The sequence below is a fragment of the Bos indicus x Bos taurus genome, chromosome 11, assembly GCF_003369695.1.
Source record: "Bos indicus x Bos taurus breed Angus x Brahman F1 hybrid chromosome 11, Bos_hybrid_MaternalHap_v2.0, whole genome shotgun sequence".
Taxonomy (NCBI): Eukaryota; Metazoa; Chordata; class Mammalia; order Artiodactyla; family Bovidae; genus Bos; species Bos indicus x Bos taurus.
Window position 1 is genome coordinate 101,442,698 of NC_040086.1, and position 21,721 is coordinate 101,464,418.

At 42.3% G+C, this 21,721-nt stretch overlaps 1 protein-coding gene across 5 annotated transcripts in view; it reads right to left on the reverse strand.

Annotated features, from left to right (window-relative positions):
* Nucleotides 1-927: 927 nt before the first annotated feature.
* SETX (senataxin) overlaps nucleotides 928-21,721 on the reverse strand; it is a 90,831-nt gene continuing 70,037 nt past the window's right edge. For 4 of the 5 annotated variants that reach the window (XM_027556646.1, XM_027556647.1, XM_027556644.1 and 1 more), the window contains 7 exons: nucleotides 21,167-21,274; nucleotides 17,813-18,000; nucleotides 17,122-17,214; nucleotides 16,009-16,173; nucleotides 12,961-13,059; nucleotides 12,266-12,353; nucleotides 928-4,456 (listed from right to left, as the gene is read on the reverse strand). In XM_027556646.1, coding sequence (XP_027412447.1) covers nucleotides 3,725-4,456; nucleotides 12,266-12,353; nucleotides 12,961-13,059; nucleotides 16,009-16,173; nucleotides 17,122-17,214; nucleotides 17,813-18,000; nucleotides 21,167-21,274 — 1,473 coding nt within the window. In that variant the 3' untranslated portion in view covers nucleotides 928-3,724. The other variant, XM_027556649.1, reaches the window with a different exon arrangement.

Sequence of the window (21,721 nt, forward strand, 5' to 3'; positions counted from 1 at the left end):
CCAAGCTGGAGGGAGGAGGGAACAGAGACAGCTCCCGTGGGTCGGAGTTCCCGTGGGTCAGGGCACCGTCTACCTGTGGACACCGTTTACGCAGTTTGACTTGGCAAACACCTCCTGTCCAGTAGCACAGGGTGACAATAACTCAAGTCCTTTAAGAGTTACTGAGGGATCCTTTGTGTACAGAAACTGCCTTCATGGTACTGTGCAACGCTGTAAATTCTACTTTAAATTGAAGCTAAATTTTAGTTTTCTTTTTGAATTATTTATTCCTCAAACAATAAATGGTGAAAGCCAGTTGTATTGGTCAGGAGAGATTTAAAAAACCCCCATGGCAGCTGCTGCAGGAACCAACTGCATGGATAAAACGGCCATCACAGAGCGCCCGCCTCTCATCAGGTCTCCTGGCAACTTCACCTTGCCCCAGGACTCCCCTCGAGGTCGTCCCTTTACCCTCACGGGCGGTGGGTGCCTCCATCCCGGATGAGTGGGAGGCCCAGGGAGGCTGGCGGGGCCCACATCCTGGTGGAGCTCAGCATGTCCAACTGTCCTTCCTGAAGCCACTGCTTTTGGAGAACGTGCTCTCCTTTGTAACCACCAGCGCTTACCCCCGGCCTGGCCATCTGCCTCCAGCCCCGCCATTGGGGCTCCCGCAGGTCCTTCTGTGGGTCCTTGTTCATCTGCTCTGCTCTCCCAAGCTCAGCCTGGAGGTAAGCGTGTGTTTCTGGACCAAATCTCAACGGGTAACTGACACCACAGTTGGCCACACGTACCTCACTCACTACCTTGTGGATAAGATTCCAAGAAGAGGTGAGAAGCTAGGAGCACCGTGGGTGCAGACTGGATGAAAACATCAATCCAATGGCAGACTAAGCGAGTTACCTGGAAGTCCCTTGAATCTCCATTCAATAACTCCTAACATGCGTCAGCTTTCTTGTTTCTGCTTTTAATTCTGCCATTTCCTCAATATTCAGATCTTAACAGAGACAACAGGGCTATTGTTTGCCAAATCCTGGCTAGGAATTCAGGGCATAGAAAGAAAACTACAGCAAAGAAAACTATAAATCTGCACAACTGACTTTAGAAAATAGTTTAGTACAATTTTGTTATAAAACTCATTTACAGGAGGTTATTCACATGTACTTATCAAATCTGCTCCTGATAATACATGAAAACAGAACTAAATAAACTGTCCACAGTAATTTCAAGGCAAATCATATACAAAGAAACAAAACAAGATTTTAAGTAGAATATTTTCATGTTGAAAGAATTAAGACTGAAAGAAGACAGGGCACTTTCTTATAATGCCATGGCAAGGACAAAACAAACAGCTATTATTTTTCACCTGCAGATTAACCGCCCATCAACAACACTGCTGTGACAGCTACATCAAGAAAGGCCACACGGTACACATGAAGTGCTTTGTGCAGATACATAAAGTACGCCAACTGGAACCACGGTGCGTTTCCAATGCAATGTCCGGTATGACCACTTCTGCTGGGAGGGACTGTCAGGACACACGTGCTCGTTAGGTGTTCTGATGTGCTACTTCTTGCATTCCCAGACTAGGTGAGTGGTGAACCAAAAGGTGGGCATGACATGTGGGAACAGGCAACAGACCCTGCCTTAAATTCATGTTGTGTGAGCAGCATGGGGAAAGCTCCTGGCCCAGCAGTGTCCATCACACCTCTTCTATAAGCTAACACCTTCTAGACTCTCTAAACCCTGATCACTACAACTGTCTGCTAAATCAAGCATTCTACCAAGACAGGAGGAAAATAAACACAGCAACAAAGAGCTTTCTTGCCAAAGGCCAGGCAGGAAGCTTACAAAGCCCTGGCCCCAAGTAGGGCTCGGCCCACCTCCGTGACGGGGGAACAGGGGCTGACTCTGGGGACAGAGCGCATGCTCCCCAGGTGACAGGGAATATCCACGCCCATCAGCAGAGGTCTAGATAGCAGTGAGAGGGACAAGGGGAACAGAGAAGTAGAGTGTTTAAACCTTTGGCAACCAAACGCTCTTTTAAAGCTCTTAATAATCTGCTTCAGGATAATTTCTGACGAACACAAAGCCCTTTCTGCTTAAAAAGCAGAAGAGCAGAGACACTTCAGAGGGTGCACGTTCACACTCAGGGATGTGCTCTCTACCCCCGAGTAGCTGGGGTGCTGCACGGTGTACACAACCAACCACGGGTTCAAACGCAGGTCGACTGTTAACACACGCTTGCGTTTGTGAGACCTCAGCACCACTGTGTGCAGGGAAAGCCAGGCTTTGCAATCAGGCAGCCCTGCCCACGCCCAAGTCTCCAGACCTCCACCCACTACAGCCACTTGCTTTCACAGAAGCACAAGCCCTCTAACCAGATGTCCCGCAACAGCGCTGCATCTGCATCAGTGACAATGGTCTCCAGACACAAGAGGAAATCTGTCAACTCTTTCCTTGGTTCTGAAATCCCAAGTATCCGTGCTGCTCTTCCAGCCTGCTCTTTTTAAAGGCTGTCTCTTTCCTGTCTAAAATATTGTCTCAAGTCCCCAGGAACCCCTTGGGAAGATGGTGAACACCCAGTTTTCTGGCTCAACCCAAGAAATGCACGCTTTCACACAAGACACCTCGGCACTGATCTTGCACTTGGCAACCGCTGGATTTCTAACCCATGAGTTGCAGAAAACTCATAATACACTGGGGGCATCTGAATGACATGTCAAGAACTATACTTTCATATTCTCCTAATTCAAGAAGAATGAGAATTTAAGCTGGAGAACTATGTGCTCACTACTAGAAGATGAACTCATCACAGAAATGCACTATCCTGTGTCAGGGTGCCTGGTCTACAAAGGTCATCAGCGCAACTTAACTAACTGAACTTTCTGCTTCCCAAGTTTCCCCCAGAAGACTCTGCTGCTGCTGCCGCCGCCAAGTCGCTTCAGTCGTGTGCGACTCTGTGCGATCCCATGGACTGCAGCCTATCAGGCTTCTCTGTCCCTGGGATTCTCCAGGCAAGAACTCTGGAGTGGGTTGCCATTTCCTTCTCCAATGCATGAAAGTGGAAAGTGAAAGTGAAGTCACTCAGTCGTGTCTGACTCTTACCGACCCCATGGACTGCAGCCCACCAGGCTCCTCCATCCATGGGATTTTCCGGGCAACAGTACTAGAGTAGGGTGCCATTGCCTTCTCCCCAGAAGACTCTAGCTGCTTTTAAAAAATAGAACTAGAGACCTCTGACTCAGCAGCACTAAACTCAGCTCCTTGCCAGACTACCTGGGCTGTTAAACATCTGTTTTGTCATAACAATGGTTTAAAGGACCTGCCCTCCTCACATTTTTTTTTTTAATATAAGGTTTGTTCTATTGAAAATGATTGACATTTTAAGCAGGGGAAAGAAAAGCCATCTACCAGATTAAATTTTAAAAGGATTTTGTTATTTGCTATACAAATATACATTCCAACTTCTACAACCTCTCCAGGCTGACCTCCTTTTCTACAAGAACGAGAGATCAACACTGCAAGCCTCCTACTTCAAAGACATAATTACTGATGCACAAATGTCCTCTGAAAGCTTCTGCAACTGACAGAAAGGACCAAGAGGCCCATGTATTATAATACGTTTTGTTTTCCAACAACAAACTCCTATAAGGAAAAAAGCAGTCGTATCTGGACAAGCCTGTTAGTCAGTCATCAGAGGTCTGCAGCAATGGTCGTGGCTGACAGCCTCTGCTGTTCGGCCGTACTATAAAACCCGTCTCTTCTTTGAGCAGCTGTCCTCCTCCAGGACCCTCTCATCCCAGTCTGAGTTCCTCTTTGCGTGGGAGCTAGCCCACCACTCCTGATCCCCTACACTCAAGGACCTGGTTTCTCTCCTGTGGCTGAGCACCCCCTCTTCCTGGTCACACTTCTTTTTGCTTGTGGAAGTGTCAGTACTAGCAACTGGAGAGTCACACTGCATGTGAGGCGTGTGGTTGTTCAGGGTGACTCCCTGCTGCCTGATGGTGCCTGGCTCCTGGGGACTCCCAGGGCAGCCTGGGGTGCCCAAAGGAGGCGCTGCTCCGGAATGCTGGGGGCTCAAGGGCTGCGGCTCCCTGAGGCTTATTCCTTGGGCATCCAAGGCCAAGCCCATCCTCCGCAGCAGTCTTGGGTCCCGAAGCCAGTCCTGATTGGGTGGCCTTTCAGGATCCTTTGCAGCCTCAGTGACTGTGGCTTCTTTGGAGTCAGAGGGTGAGTGGTATAGGGAAGAAGCAAAAGATGTCTTGCTGAGTTCACCATCTTGCTTGCTGCTGGGTAGGCCACCCTGGGGTCTGGATGCCTCTGGAGCGACAGCAGGAGGGTGAGTAAGGCTCCTTTGAAGCAATGGTTTGAGCTTCAGGATCTTCATTGCATCGTGTCTGTAGTTCTTGTCACAAGTCTTAATAATGGCGCCACGTTTCTGTGCATCTTGAATCAGGTGATACCAATGTCTATTTTCCTTGAGACAAAGAGAAGGAAGAAAATTACATCCCCAAAAAACACTCACGTGCTTGGGAACAAATAGTTTAAGTATACCCTCATGAACGGATTCTCAAGAATCCATTACTTGACAAAGCCAAAAGAAAAAATAAGATGCATACAGAACGATAAAACACGCTGCTACAAAACAGCACTCAGCACAGCTCTAAGAAAGACTTCTGCCCTTCTGTCACTGTTACTCAAGCCATGTGGGTGAATTAGCTGTCATGCAATTCTGTCTGCTGTCAGGAGCCTTGTGCAGCCATCTGAATTTGTTAATTAGAAGTTCACTTCCTCAGTCGCACCAGCCACATTTCAAGCTCTCTGCTACCACACGTGACTGGGGTTAGTGTCCTGGATGACGCAGTTGTAGGAGGGCTCCGTCATCCCACTGAGGTTCCTCTGATGCTGCTTGCCTCCGGGAAGACGGCAGGAAGGCTCAGTTTCAGCAAGCTCTAACTTTTGAGTGCATGTTGACTGTTCTACAAACAGGTCCATAGCTGTCACCAAATTCCCAAAGGCTTCCCAAACTCCATCAGGCCGAACCATCTTAATCCACTGAGATACTATTCTAAAGATATTATGAAACTTTCTATCTCTTCTAGAAGAGCTTTAAGTTATGAAAAGCACATCTAAAGAAGGTGAAAGAAAATCCAACTCATGCATCTCTCCTCTCTTCCTCTAAAAGGAAGAGAGGGAATAAACTGCTTATTTACAAGCATCAAAACTTGGGCTTCCTTAGAAGAGAGAGTATAGTGGAGGGAAAAACGATGAAGACTTTTTGACAAAGGAAAGAGAAGAAAAAGGATGGCTACCAAAGAGCCATATACAACTTAGTGACTGAGCAACAACCCTCCTGTGGGCTCCTGTACTATAGGTGGCTGGGGGTATAGAGTTAGTGCAAGTTGCTCAGCCGTGTCAGACTCTCTGCGATCCCATGGACTATACATATACAGTCCACGGAATTCTCCAGGCCAGAATACTGGAGTGGGTAGACATTTCCTTCTCCAGGGGATCTTCCCAACCCAGGGATCAAACCCAAGTCTCCCACATTCCAGGCAGAATCTTTACCAGCTGAGCCACCAGGGAAGCCATAGTATTTATTTGCTGTGTGACCATGCTCAAGTCACTTGACCTCTATGAGTCTGCTCCCTCAACTGGAAGACATGAATGGTTATTTTATTTAAATGACTTTGAAACGCACTCTGTTTCCACATTTCATCATTTCTGACTGCAGGGTGTGCGATCCTGGAGAAATTCACAGCTGGGTGACTACAAGCTCTTGCCTTTTGGTCAAACCATTTTTAAAAAGAACAAGTCCTGGCTCTTGCCTGAAACCTTCCCACAGACCTCTTATATGACAAAGTGCCAGCACTCCAACCTGGAAAGCAGGTGGCCTTGCTGTGGGTTTGCTGAGTCTGAGGCACCTAAACATGGTCTCTAACCCAAGCCCTAGGTCACAGGAACAGGTCTGAGGGAGCGCTATGAGTCCGCACTCCACTCCCATAAGGGGAACTGGGCTGAAAACCAAAAAGGGGGCAGGGGAGAAGCCCAGGAAGAAACCCGTAAACTGGATGAGAAAGTCCAAAAGTCAGACTGGGAGCTTTTCTTCTGAGTTTCTCTAGCTTCCCAGAGTGGGACAGCAGCGCTCTGCAAATTTGCATGTGTGTGACTCTGGGGGCTCACAGAGATGCCCTTGGTGGGGGAGGGATGTGGGGGCGTTCTCTGGGAATCTATTTCCAAACTTTAGCTTTCAAACTTCAGCTTTCCCACGTCCCCTCCTGGGGCTTTCCTGCCCTTCCACTCCACCCTTCCCAGTCACCACCACATTCTCACCCGTCCCCAGGCTGACTGCAGAGCAAGCTGCTGGGGCAGGTACAATCACCTGCGGTGAACACAGGGGTGCCCACGAAGGCTTCGGTAATCCAAGCACCTAAGACACACAGCTCTGCAAACATTGACTTTTCAGGTTTGAATATGATCAGAATTTAACTGTATAAAAATAATCACTGTAAATATGTTCTTCAACTGATAAGATATCAATTGTTAAACACTTTGATCCTTATGGTCACAGGAAAAAGAACTTTTACAAAAATCTTAATTTACATGTATATGAATGGCTGGGTCCCTTTGCTGTTCACCTGACACTATCACCACATTGCCTGTTAAATCGGCTGTCCTCCAGTACAAAAGAAAAAGTTAAAAAACCACCTTTATTGTGAAGTAACTATAGATTCACTCCGAGTGAATTCACTGAGAGTGAAGACTCTACACATGGACGTCACCAGATGGTCAACACCGAAATCAGACTGATTATATTCTTTGCAGCCAAAGATGAAGAAGCTCTATACAGTCAGCAAAAACAAGACCAGAAGCTGACTGTGGCTCAGATCATGAACTCCTTATTGCCAAATTCAGACTGAAATTGAAGAAAGTAGGGAAAATCACTAGACCACTTAGATATGACCTAAATCAAATCCCTTATGATTTTACAGTGGAAGTGAGAAATAGATTTAAGGGCCTAGATCTGATAGAGTGCCTGATGAACTATGGACGGAGATTCGTGACATTGTACAGGAGACAGGGATCAAGACCATCCCCATGGAAAAGAAATGCAAAAAAGCAAAATGGCTGTCTAAGGAGGCCTTCAAATACCTGTGAAAAGAAAAGCAGCGAAAAGCAAAGGAGAAAAGGAAAGATATAAGCATGAGAATGCAGAGTTCCAAAGAACAGCAAGAGATAAGAAAGCCTTCCTCACTGATCAATGCAAAGAAATAGAGGAAAACAACAGAATGGGAAAGACTAGAGATCTCTGCAAGAAAATTAGAGATACCAAGGGAACATTTCATGCAAAGATAGGCTCGATAAAGGACAGAAATGGTATGGACCTAACAGAAGCAGAAGATATTAAGAAGAGGTGGCAAGAATACACAGGAGAACTGTACAAAAAAGATCTTCACGACCCAAGATAATCACGATGGTGTGATCACTCACCTAGAGCCAGACATCCTGGAATGTGAAGTTAAGTGAGCCTTAGGAAGCATCACTACGAACAAAGCTAGTGGAGGTGATGGCATTCCAGTGGAGCTATTTCAAATCCTGAAAGATGATGCTGTGAAAGTGCTCCACTCAATATGCCAGCACATTTGGAAAACTCAGCAGTGGCCACAGGACTGGAAAAAGTCAGTGTTCATTCCAATCCCAAAAAAAGGCAATGCCAAAGAATGCTCAAACTATTACACAATTGCACTCATCTCACACGCTAATAAAGTAATGCTCAAAATTCTCCAAGCCAGGCTTCAGCAATACATGAACCGTGAACTTCCAGATGTTCAAGCTGGTTTTAGAAAAGGCAGAGGAACCAGAGATCAAATTGCCAACATCCGCTGGATCATCGAAAAAGCAAGAGAGTTCCAGAAAAAACATCTATTTCTGCTTTATTGACAATGCCAAAGCCTTTGACTGTGTGGATCACAATAAACTGTGGAAAATTCTTCAAGAGATGGCAATACCAGACCACCTGACCTGCCTCTTGAGAAACCTATATGCAGGTCAGGAAGCAACAGTTACAACTGGACATGGAACAACAGACTGGTTCCAAATAGGAAAAGGAGTACGTCAAGGCTGTATATCGTCACCCTGCTTATTTAACTTCTATGCAGAGTATATCATGAGAAACGCTGGGCTGGAAGAAGCACAAGCTGGAATCAAGATTGCCAGGAGAAATATCAATCACCTCAGATATGCAGATGACACCACCCTATGGCAGAAAGGGAAGAGGAACTAAAAAGCCTCTTGATGAAGGTGAAAGAGGAGAGTGAAACAGTTGGCTTAAAGCTCAACATTCAGAAAACGAAGATCACGGCATCTGGTCCCATCACTTCATGGGAAATAGATGGGGAAACAGTGGAAACAGTGTCAGAGTTTATTTTTCTGGGCTCCAAAATCACTGCAGATGGTGACTGCAGCCATGAAATTAAAAGACGCTTACTCCTTGGAAGAAAAGTTATGACCAACCTAGATAGCATATTGAAAAGCAGAGACATTACTTTGCCAACAAAGGTTCGTCTAGTCAAGGCTATGGTTTTTCCAGTGGTCATGTATGGATGTGAGAGTTGGACTGTGAAGAAAGCTGAGTGCCGAAGAATTGATGCTTTTGAACTGTAGTGTTGGAGAAGACTCTTGAGAGTCCCTTGGACTGCAAGGAGATCCAACCAGTCCATTCTGAAGGAGATCAGCCCTGGGATTTCTTTGGAAGGAATGATGCTAAAGCTGAAACTCCAGTACTTTGGCCACCTCATGCGAAGAGTTGATTCATTGGAAAAGACTCTGATGCTGGGAGGGGTTGGAGGCAGGAGGAGAAGGGGACGACAGAGGATGAGATGGCTGGATGGCATCACTGACTCGATGGACGTGAGTCTGAGTGAACTCTGGGAGTTGGTGATGGACAGGGAGGCCTGGCGTGCTGCGATTCATGGAGTCGCAAAGAGTCGGACACAACTGAGCGACTGAACTGAACGATTCACTATAGATTTGCTAAAGCCTTTAACTGTGTGGATCACAACAAACTACGGTAAATAGAGATGGGAATAGCAGACCACCTTACCTGTCATCTGAGAAACCTATATGCAGGGCAAGAAGCAACAGTTAGAACCAGACATGGAACAAGAGACTGGCTCAAAATTCAGAAAGGAGTGCATTAAGGCTGTATACTGTACCCTGCTTATATAACTTATATGGAGAGTATATCATGTGAAATGTCGGGCTGGATGACTCACAAGCTGGAATCAAGACTGGCAGGAGAAATATCAACAGCCTCAGATATGCAGATGATATCACTCTAATGGCAGAAAGAGCCTCTTGAGGAGGGTGAAAGAAGACAGTGAAAAGTGAGTTGCTCAGTCATGTCCAACTCTGCAACCCCATGGACTGTATAGTCCATGGAATTCTCCAGGCCAGAATATTGGAGTGGGTGGCCTTTCCCTTCTTCAGGGGATCTTCCCAACCCAGGGATCAAACCCAGGTCTCCCGAATTGCAGGCAGATTCTTTACCAGCTGAGCCACAAAGGAAGCCCAAGAATATTGGAGTGGGTAGCCTATCCCTTCTCCAGGGGATCTTTCTGACCGAGGAATTGAACTGGGGTCTCCTGCATTGCAGGCAGATTCTTTACCAGCTGAGCGATGAGAGAAGCCCGGAGAGTGAAAAGGCTGGCTTAAAATTTAACATTCAAAATACTAAGATCATGGCATCCAGTTCTACCACTTCATGGCAAACAGATGGGGAAAAAGTAGAAACAGTGACAGATGTTATTTTCTTGGGTTCCAAAATCACTGCAGACAGTGACTACAGCCATGAAATTAAAAGATGCTTGCACCTTCGAAGGAAAAAGCTATGACAAACCTGGATAGCATATTAAAAAGCAGAGACAACACTTTGCCAACAGAGGTCTGTACACTCAAAGCTCTGGTTTTTCCAGTAGTCATGTACAGATGTGAGAGTTGGACCATAAAGAAGAACTGATGCACCAAAGAATTGATGCTTTTGAACTGTGGTGTGGAGAAGACGCTTGAGAGTCCCTTGGACTGCAAGGAGATCCAACCAGTCAATCCTAAAGGAAATCAACCCAAATATTCACTGGAAGGACTGATGCTGAGGCTGAAGCTCCAATATTTTGACCACTTGATGTGAAGAGCCAACTCCTTGGAAAAGATCCTACTCATTAGAAAAGACCCTGATGCTGGGAAAGATTGAGGGCAAGAGGAGAGGGGGCGGCAGAGGATGAAATGGGTTAGATGGCGTCACTGACTCAATGGACATGAGTTTGAGCAAAGTCCCAGAGACAGTGAAGGACAGGGAAGCCTTGGGTGCTACAGTTCATTGGGTTACAAAGAGTCAGACATGACTTAGTGACTGAACAATAGGAAGTTACCAAAAAAGTACAATTTTCACAGTTTACCCAAACAGTTATGAAAAACAACTCCTTAAAAGTTCAATTTATATTGTAAACTTTTTTTGTGGCAGAAAAGCCTAAAAGTCGTATTAACAGCCTTTTAATTATGAAAACATATTCATTATACCCACTGAATTATATCCTGAACAGTACAGATGACAATTCAATTTTAAACAGCAGAAAGAATAACAATGGTCTCTACCCCACTGGATACACTTAAAAGAGTGACATAATAGATTTATTTTTATTAGCCTTATTTTAAAATGTCAGTATTTACAACATATTATAAACAAAACCTTTATCAATCCTTCTGATAAAAGATTCTCAGTATCAACTTAAAATGGAGGATATGCAGCTTTTAAAAATTATTTCAAGGAGGTACCAAACAACGAAAGCTGCAGACCACAGACCTAGGGAAGAGCTGAAGGAGGAGATTGTATTTGAACGCCCTCTGGTGGAACTAGACAAAATAGGGGGAAATACTAAGTTGGCTTCCCTTGGGGCTCAGCTGGTGCAGAATCCACCTGTAATGCGGGAGACCTGGGTTCAAGCCCTGGGTTGGGAAGAGCACCTGGGGAAGGGAACGGGTAACCCACTCCAGTATTCTTGCCTAGAGAATTTCATGGACGGTGCAGTTCACGGAGTTGCAAAGAGGCAGATATGACTAAGCAACTTTCGCTTCACTTCACTAAGTTGTCAGGAAAGTTATGACCCACCTAGACAACATATTAAAAAGCAGAGACATTATTTTACTAACAAAGGTCCATCTAGTCAAGGCTATGGTTTTTCCAGTAGTCATGTATAGGTGTGAGAGTCGGACTATAAAGAAACCTGAGTGCTGAAGAGTTGATGCTTTTGAACTGTGGTGTTGGAGAAGACTCTTAAGAGTCTCTTGGACTGCAAGAAGATCCAACCAGTCAAATCCTAAAGGAGATCAGTCCAAGTGTTCATTGGAAGGACTGATGCTGAAACTAAAACTTCAATACTTTGACCACCTGATGCAGAGAGCTGACATTTGAAAAGACCCTGATGCTGGGAAAGATTGAAGGCGGGAGGAGAAGGGGACGACAGAGGATGAGATGGTTGGATGGCATCACCGACTCAATGGACATGAGTTTGAGTAAGCTCCAGGAGTTGGTGATGGACAGGGAGGCCTGGCGTGCTGCAGTCCATGGGGTGGCACAAAAGTTGGACACGACTGAGCGACTGAACTGAACTAAGTTAGCACTTCTGCTAAGATAAACCAAAGACTGTTAAAATTAGAGAAACTGAGTTATTACCCCTAAATGAGACAACGCAGCAAATACACGTTTATCCAGCTGTGGTTCATCCAACTACGCTATACTGTCTGTGGACCACAAGAGGAACCTGACCCTTCTGGAGGAGCATCTGCTCTGACAGAGGACTCTGATGGCACTCATCTCTCAAGGGAAGCAGCAAGTGGTGCGGCTCAAAGTGTCAGGACAGAAGTGAAGATCCATACACACACCTGCAAACTCCCACTCTCTGGCATTAGGCTGAGCTGAGACCACATTAACTAAGTTTACTAAGGGCTGACCAATCCCACGATGTAGAAAAAATTTCTTAAAGGTCATCTTGAGAGCACACTGTGATTACTTGGGTCCTGGGCTAAGATAAGAACAGTCTGGGTGCCTAAAAGCTCCCATGAAGAAGCTGCTGGGGGACTAACAAGGTGGGGATGAGGGGTAAGAGGAACTCTATTGTTTGTGACCTCGAAATCATTTCCATTTTGATGAAAGATAAAAACAAAACCTCAACCCAGTATGAGTAATAAGGGGCAACCTTTTGAGATCCCTGATCCTCTAGAATGTACCTACCACTAGGGTTCTCAAGTGTCCGAGGATGAAGAGGCTGTACTTGGCTCGTGTGATGGTGACATTCAATCTCTGCAAACTTGCCAGAAATCTAAGCAATAGAAGAAGAAGAAAAAAAAGTTACTTCTTTGTATGGAATGACTAGGCCATGTATCAGTGTATGTGAGACACAGGCGATATTTCTGACAGCTTTTCTTGGCTCCTTCTGCTTTAAAATCACAATGCTTTTGCACCCCTTCTCTCAACACAGGGGACCTGGCATAGGGCAATTCTCATCAAAAACAATAAACAAACGATGTCTGGAGCTTTCCTTCAAAGTGACGCACCTATTTCCTATCGTGACTTAGATATTAGAAATTTTAATGCTGTGATTTTTAAGTCTTAAAACATCCTAAAAATATGACAGTAGATCAATTATGACACATACTGTGGAGAGGAACATGCCCCTGCAAAATATATTGGATTCAATCATCTAATTTTCTCAAGTGAAAAAAGATTCACTCTGTGACATGGACACAAGGAACCAAGAAAAGCAGACCTAACAGTGGACCAACTACATAACTTAAAAAAAAACTTCATGACGTTATGTAATTTTTTATATAATTGAGCAAATGATGGTACTCTCTTAAGAGTGATTAAAAATAGACCTACTTCTGGATTATAAACAAAGCAAAAACTCAAGGATGACAGTTACCCACCCAATTGAGCCTTGTGTGGCATTTGCTCTGACGCATGTAACAATAACACAGTCTTTCTGACGCCCCTGGAAGGCATCCACGGTATCGACTTCTGCTGCCCTATTAAAGAGAAACATATTTACTGAAAAACAGTTATTAAAGCATGTCTATTCCCAGTGGAGAAGCCCTGTGCCCATTAGCCATCAGTCTCTTAATTTCCTCCCCGCCAGGCCCTGGCAACCACTCATCTATGTTCTATCTTTATGGACTTTTCTACATGGGACATAGCTCGCATGTAAATGAAGTTACAGAGCATGTGACCTTCTGTGTCAGGTTTCTTTCACTTAGCACAATGTTTTCCAAGGTTCACATGTGTCACAAAATATCCCACTACTTCATTCCTTCTACAACTGCATGGTTGCTTGTACAAATACACAATTTATCCATATACAATTTTTCGAAGTTTGCGTTGTCTTTGCTTTCTAACTATCATGAATAATGTTGCTATGAACATTCCTGTACAAACTTTCCTGTGAACATTTCCCCAAAGCAGGTATGTATCCAGGAATGAAACTGCTGGTCATGTGGTAACTAAGTTTTATGAGGAACTGCCAAACTTTTCCACAATGGTTTACCATTCTGTCTTCTCACCAGCAATGTATTGTTTCAATTTCTCCACATCCTTGCCAAAATTTGTTAATGCCTGTTTTTTCAATGACTGTCATCGTGGTGGATATGAAATGGTTTGGTTATCTAATTGTAGTTCTGATTTGCATTTCCCTAATGATATATGATGTGGAATACCTTTCAGTGTGCCTGTTGGATTTTTATTTTTTGAAAAATGCTATTCACATTTTTCAACAAAATAAGACTGTCATTTTATTATCAAGTTGTATGAGTTCTTTATATTCTGGATATAACTCATCAGATGAATAATTTGCAAGTACTTTCTCCCATTCTGTGGGTTGTCTTTTCACTCTTTGATAGTGTTGTCTGAAACAAAGGCTTTTCATTTTTATGAAGACCAATTTAATTTTCCTCTGGTTACTTGTGCTTGGATATCACACCCAAGACTGTTGCCTAATCTGAGATCATATGAATTTACTTTTGTTTCCTTACACATTTTATAATTTTGTCTCTGAAGACTCAGGGCTCTAATTCGAGTTAATTACTATATACAGTGTGACACGGGGCAATATTCACTCTGTGCAGGAGGATACCTTATACTAATTCCAGCACCATTTGTTGAAAAAACTGTTCTTTCTGCACTGAATGGTCTTGGCACCCTTCTTGAAAAATCAACTGGGCACAAACGTAAGGATTTATTTCTGGAATCTCACTTCTATTAGTCTATATGTCTACCCGGATGACAGTACCACAATGTTGACAGTTTTGTAGTAAATTTTGAAAAAGTGTGAGCCCCCGAACACTGTTCTGTCAAGTTGTTTGGAGAGTACCTTACACTTCCACATGAACTTTGCAGTAAGCTTTTCCAAAACTGTAGTTTTAATTTTGATGGAGATAACGAACCTGTAGATCAGCGTGGGGAAAGGTGCCATCTTAGTAAGTCTTCCAATCCATGAACATGGACTATCTCCACTTATTTTGGAGTTCTTCAATGTCTTTCAACAACTTTTTGTACTTAGTGTAGGAGCTTTTATTTCTTTGGTTATATTTATTCCTAAGTATTTTGTTCTTTATGATGCTACCGTAAATGGAATTTAAAAAAATTTTTTTCAGATTTCTCGTGGCTGCTGAATACAACTGATTTCTGCATACTGATCTTGTATCCTACAACTCTGCTGAACTTGTTTATAAGGACTAGCAGTTTGCACAAATATTGCATTTCCTTTTCTTACTTAACTGCTCTGCACAGAATTTCTAATACAATGCTGCACAAAAGCAGTGAGAGCAGACATCCTATCCTTCCTATCATATAGGGAAAGTTTTCACCTTACCATCAAGTATGGTTTTTGAGCTATGGGTTTTTCATAGATGTCTTTTATTAGCCTAAGGAAGTTCCCCTCTATTCCTAAATTTGTTGAGTATTTTTATCATGAAAGGTTGTTGTTGCACTAAAATGCTTTCACTCAAATAAATGAAATCTATTCAGATGATCACAGCCACGTGGGGTTTCCCTTTAATTATGGTACAGAACACTGACTGACTATCATATATTGAACCAACCTTGCATTCCTGAGATAAATTCCACTTGATCCTGGTCTATAATCTTTTTAATATGCTACTGCGTTCAGCTGCCATTATTTTGTTGAGAATTTTTGCATCCACATTCATAAAGGATATATTAGTCTGTAGTTCTGTTTTCTGGTGATGTCTCCATGGCTCTGGTATCAAGATAATAGTGGCCCCATAAAATGAGTAGTCTTCCCTTCTATTTTTCGAAAGCATTTGCAAAAAGACTGGTGTTAAATCTTAATGTTTGATAAATTTACCAGAGAAGCCTGGTCCTGGCTTTGTTCTCTGTTGGTAAGTGTTTGATTACTAACTCAATCTGTTTACATTTAATAGATCTATCCAATGTTTCTGGTTTTTCCCTAGTGTCAATTTTGGTAGTTTGTGTGTTTCGAGGTGCAGAACGGAGTTACTGGATTTCCAATATTTAATTTTTAATTTTACTGTTGAGGTAAAAGGAGACAAAGACACGATCTTCACCCTATACATGAAGGCACTAAAAGGTTTAAATAATTTTTTCTAAGTGAAAATGTGACTATGTATATTTTGCTACAATTAGAATTTAGATTAACAAGTCATCCAACTAAATGGAAAGGTCTGGAGAGTTTCTCAGTCAATTCCACTGTCAAGTGTAATGGTGAAGACCTTCGAAAAGGCAGCAGGCACTCCGTCTACAGGTGCTACAAGTGTAACCTCACTCCCTTCTCAGCACAAGTCTGTGGAGCCAGTGTCCTGGTCTCCTTGTTCTATGTTACCAGGGTCTATGACCCTGCCCCGGGGGTTAAGTTTCATTTTCTTCTCTCCTTCCATCCCCTCTTTCTTCTTTTTAATTCAACAGAGAAACTGGAAAGAGCCATAAAAATACAGATGCCTCACCCTTTTCTATCAAACTCTTTGTCCAAATCCTTCTGAATCATTGTCTTCTGAGCCTTGTAATGGGTTATTATGCCAATGTTTCGGAAAGTAACGTCCCTTCGTTTGTCTTTAATAAGTTTAATTAGTTCCATTACCAGTTTTATCTCTTGAACATTTACATATGAGCTAAATAAGATGAAAAAAAAAATACAAGACATCAAAACTAATAGCAGTCCAATTGTTAAGTTCCACTTTGTTTCTATTACAGTAAAGGGTAGATTGGGAGGCTTTATCTTTATTCAGTCAGAAGTGATTCAAAGAGGCTGTTATAATGACCATTATTAACACTGTACATATGAATAAACAGAATAACTGCCCAGTGAAACATGAAGCTGTATGACAGAAAAGAGCTTGGAGTCAAATAAGTTTAGACACCAGCTTCTTCATTTGTTAAAACAGGGATAGCCACAGTGAGAACAAAGGTATTTATAATAATGAAGACATGACTAATGAAGAGCTCCTATTACAGATTTATTATCTTCCCAACACTGAGAAAAGAGCTTCAGATGTATCACTTTTCTCATTCCCCACCACAGGCCAAGTGGATCATGCACTAGCATTCACAGACCACCCGATCGATTCACACAATCCAACATGCTCAAAGTATCGTCCACCCTCTGCCTCACACCTTAATTCAACTGTGTTTGTATTTCTCCTTCCCAATATTTTACCCAACTGGAATAATCAATCACCACAGTAATGGCCTGGTTAATGTCTGCCTCGTGTTAGACCACAATAGCCTTGCACTGGGGCCACGTCTATTTTACTCACAACTGACTTAGCAGCAACAGCAGTGAGTTCAGCATGGATCTACTTAAGTGCTTATCACATGTTAGGTAATATAATCCCGACTAATACAATTAAGAAAGAAAAACTGAAAGACTGAAATACACAAAGATATCAGTAATTTTATGATTAAAAAGATGAATTTATCAATCCAGCTAAAAGAAAATGATTGTGCCCTGGCACTAGGCAGAGAGATTTGTATGAAAAGTATTTTGAACTTAAATATAAACAAAAACAATATAAAAATTCTGACACCATCAGTGAAGACTGAAGTATAAGAGAACATACTCATTATCCCGTCTTTCTAAGCCATCTCCAACATCAAACACGAGGTAGGGTTGAAATGGCCAGTCAGATGAACACCGACTGGTCTCTGTCCCTCTATAAAAGAGCAGCAGCATTTAGAACACAAGTCAAGTCAGAAACATTTTTTAAAATTATTACTACCATTTTTCTGTGTGTATGTGGCAGGGAGAGAGCTAGGGAAAAGGGGACAAGAAGGACTTGTCTTTAAAAAAATAAAATTTCAATACACTAAAAGAAAGTGAATTTTATTTCTATTCTAGTGCTAGGGAGAATAATCTATGTATTTAAAATATAACAATTATGACTGGAAAATTACTAATACAGTACATGAAAAAAGCAAAGTATAAAATAGTAGGTAAAGCATGGTATGATTCTTTTTTCCCAAAAGAGAAAAAGGAAAAAAAAAACAAAAGATGTGCATAGTACAAGGACTGGAAGTAAATATACTAAAATGTTACTAGTGATTATTTCTGGGTAGTATAAATAGGGGGGTTGGTTTTATCCCCCTTTTCATTTATCTGCATTTGCTACAATCAACATGACTTTTATAATTTAAATTATTAAACCTTTATGTTTTTAATAACAAGACTTAAGAGCACTGTAAAAGAGCTATTCTTCCTAAGCAGCCAAACCTACAAATAAAACAAGCTAACATGCAATGAGAAGAACCCACCTATTTGTTCTCAAGATTCCATCATAAATATAACTAGAAGGAAAGAGGCATATGTCCGGGTGCATCCTGTACTGGATGGTGAGCTGTAAGACGGGCAGCCTGCCAATCATGTTGTGCTCCACACTCTCCTCCAGGAGCTTGTGGAAGCGGGCCATCATCGACTGGTCATAGCCGTAGTCCTGTGCCTTCTGAAAGGGGGAAGACAAAGCAATAATTTCTAACGACTCATCTGTACTTTTCCCACTATTATAAAAACAATTACTGAGCTCTACAATGTACACAGCAAACGTACATCTAAAATGCACATGGCTTGGAGAAGGAGATGGCAACCCACTCCAGTATTCCTGCCTGGAGATTCCCATGGATAGAGAAGCCTGATGGGCTACAGTCCATGGGTTGCAAAGAGTTGGACATGACTGAGGGACTAACACTTTCACTTTCATAATGATACTAGAAGTATTGTGAATATTACATGAGATCATGTACCTGGAAGACAGACAGTACTTATAAATTGTTTTCTTTATTTAATTCTAAAAAATAAGAGTTTTTGTAATTTTGTAGAACTGCATAGCAGCAGAGCTAGATATTCTTACATGTATTTCATCAAAGCTACAGTGTCATTGATTAAAAAGAAACTTTGGCTTCATTTTAAAATATAATTTAAAAGATATATTTTTACTTAGAAGCTTTTAAGAGTAGTTCCATGTTATAATAAAAAATAAAAAAGCTGAAAAAAAAAATAAATAAAATGCACATGGCATTACCAACAACCAAAGATTCAGAGAAAGAAGATGTTTCTGACTTCCACCTTTGAAAAGCCACGGAGCGTGACTACAAAAGCTGAGGCATATTCTCCTTATTTAGAAATCCCACATACTGTTGATGAATGATGTGATCTTGTGAATGATCACAACCATCGCTATTTTGGTGCTAACAGAGGTCACCTGAAAGAACGGATGAGAAAAGCAGCAAAGAATTTTAACACAGATATTAACCATTATTTCTGGGCTGCGCTCCCACAGCTTGAAAAAATGAATGTCATTGTAAACCAGCCTCTTAAAGACCAATTTCTTCATCCATCCATCCAGGCAATATGCACTTAGCGTCTAAAGCTTCGGGTGCTGAGAGTCTAAGGTGAATAACATCGAGTGTCACAGAACTTAACATTCTAATGGAGGAGACAGACAAACTAAGTTGATTTCATAAATCCAAAAAAGGGTTACAACAAACCTGAAACCTGAAACAGAGGTAATTGACAAATGAAGAAAAGTGTCTTCATGTAATCACAGTTGGGATATACTTAGGATATACGTTTCAATGTTAGCACCATGTCAAAATTGAGAAAGAATAGTGGAAACTTTGAGTATGTTGCAGAAATGAGCACTGAAGATGTATATGCAAAGTTTTAATAAACCTGTTTCACAAACTATCAGAGTGGAGAAAGAAGACATTACTTCCTATTTGTATTATTTATGCAAGTGATTATATAAATATGCAATTTTAAATAGGTCTGTGTAATTAAATAGAATAAATATTCTTAGTGGACATTTGGCATTATCATCTATACCTCAAAAGTTTATCTATTCAAGCTAACAAAAAAACTCATTTACTTCACTCTAGGAAAAAAGAAAATGGATTTATAGGAGGTAACACATTTACTTACAGAAAAAAAAAAAAAAACCGGGTCCGTCCTACCAAATGACGGAGATTTTCATGTTTTGACATGAATGTACATTCCTGATTTATTTATTGACTGGAAAAAAGGCAGTGTGACACAGACGGATTCTGCCACCTTTACAAGGTCAAAGCTGGCACACACAAATGCATACATTCCCTGTAACTACCCAACCTTCTGAATTTGGTAACTTATTGTCTGTTACCCACTAGAATGTCAGCTTTGTAAGGGCAGAGATTTTTGTCAGTTTTCAACACTGTCATAATCCTAGAACTTAAAACAGTGCCTGAATTAGGCTAGCATTCAATAAACAGAGACTGGAGAAAAGGCAACTTTGCACATCCATGACCACAAACTGTTCAAATTATCCACTGCACTATTCACAGTAATTATTCCTAGAAATAGGGGGTCAGAAAGGCATGTTGAGAAAATTAACTTTATAATCATTTTCTGAAAATTTCTCAATAAGCCTGTATTATTTTTATAATAAGAAAAGCCCAAATATTCTTCTTCTCATTTCTGCTGTTCTTAATCAATTACCAAAGAAGGCAGTAAAGCTGAGGACTATCAACAACCCCCTTTCGCTAACTGCATGCTAAGGCCCTTCAAGAAGTCATCAGTCAATCCCTGAAACGCTGTATTAGTCACATAACGCAGTGCGGAGCTGGCTCCTCCTAACTCCCCACGAACCCTGGTGCAGCAGCTCTTCCCCACGGACAAGGTCTTAACTCCAGGTCAGGGGTGCTCCTAGCCTACCCCTTCACATGGTCACGCACAAGTGCTCAGACATCAAAGAACTGCACGATCATGTTGATGATCCCAAAGTCAAAGAACAGTAACAACAAAAAACAGCAACACGCTTTCATTACATAACCAAACAGAACATAACTGAACAGAAATGCTGTGAAAATGGTCTGTTCTCTGGGACTGTTCATGCAGCCACTACTCTGCACGCACACTCTCTGTATCAGTAAAATGCTCCAATGTTATTCAGTTTCAAAACCTAGGTGGAGACCTGTGCAAGATTACCCAAAACATCCGGATCCTGACTGTGCCATGCACTTCCAGGAGCAGTTCTAGTGAGTGTTCACACAACAGGGAAGGGGACACAACCGTGCTGCTTGCTCATCTTCCCACAAGCGGAGCCCAGTCTCTTTCCTTCCACCTTCCCTTTCAGAGCATGTGAGGAACATTATAGGATACGGAATCCTAATACTGTACACATTACTGTAAGAATAATTTATCTTACTGGTTTCCTCAAAATTTGCATATACATAAATATAAATTACGAGGTTGGGATCCTTTCCCTTGCCTTTAGAGTTTTTATCATGGGTTTGGTGGCTATGTTATGAAAACAAATCGTCCCTTAGAAGACCTGCACACTGCCTTTCTCAGAGGGACAGCCCATTGCGCATGGGACATTCTGTTCTTCAACTTCTGAAGTTGTCAAAAGACACCTACATGCTCCTGTCACACACACACAAGCTCATTATGAACAAAGAATATTTTTGGAGACTTTACTATGAAGGCTCTAAACAGTGGCTGTTCTCTTTCCTCAGCCATTCCCTATTTCTCCCTGCAAGTAAGAGATGATGATCCAAGGAGGATGCCCACCCCACAAAACAAAAAACCAAAAGACCCCTTCCACTTTACAGCAACATGAATGTGAAAAAACATACCACGGAAATGACTGTGGGAGGGAGCTGCTTAGGGTCTCCTACGAGGACAAGCTTGTTGCAACGATGGATGAGCGGAGTAAGAGTTTCAACTTCACAAGACTGTCCAGCCTTGGTAAGAAAGTATAGAACGGAGATACAGTCACAGTTTTCTCTGTTACTTTTTATCCATATACAGTGTAATTCATAAGGAAAGTCTTAGCCATTCAAAAACGTACACCTTCTCCTTCTGCACCAAATATCAAAAATAAAGATTTTCTTTGATTAGAAAACAATAAGAACATTCTAAATGCTTGGAGGGGGAAAAAAACCCAAAACAACCCCCCTGCCCCAACACACATACATTGTGGAAGTCAGCCATCTTTCAGGTGCCACTATCACTTGGGAAGCAGCCATAAACTGCAAGGGCCAAGTCCTGTCCCCGGTCGGTCTGTCTGTTCCCGCTGGACGTGTGCCCGACAGGGTTGTGTTTCGGCGTGCCCCACCCGCCCGCCCGCTCTCCTCCTCAGGAGGCCACTTCACATTTGCAACCCTCAAGCTTCACTTCAATTTGGCAAT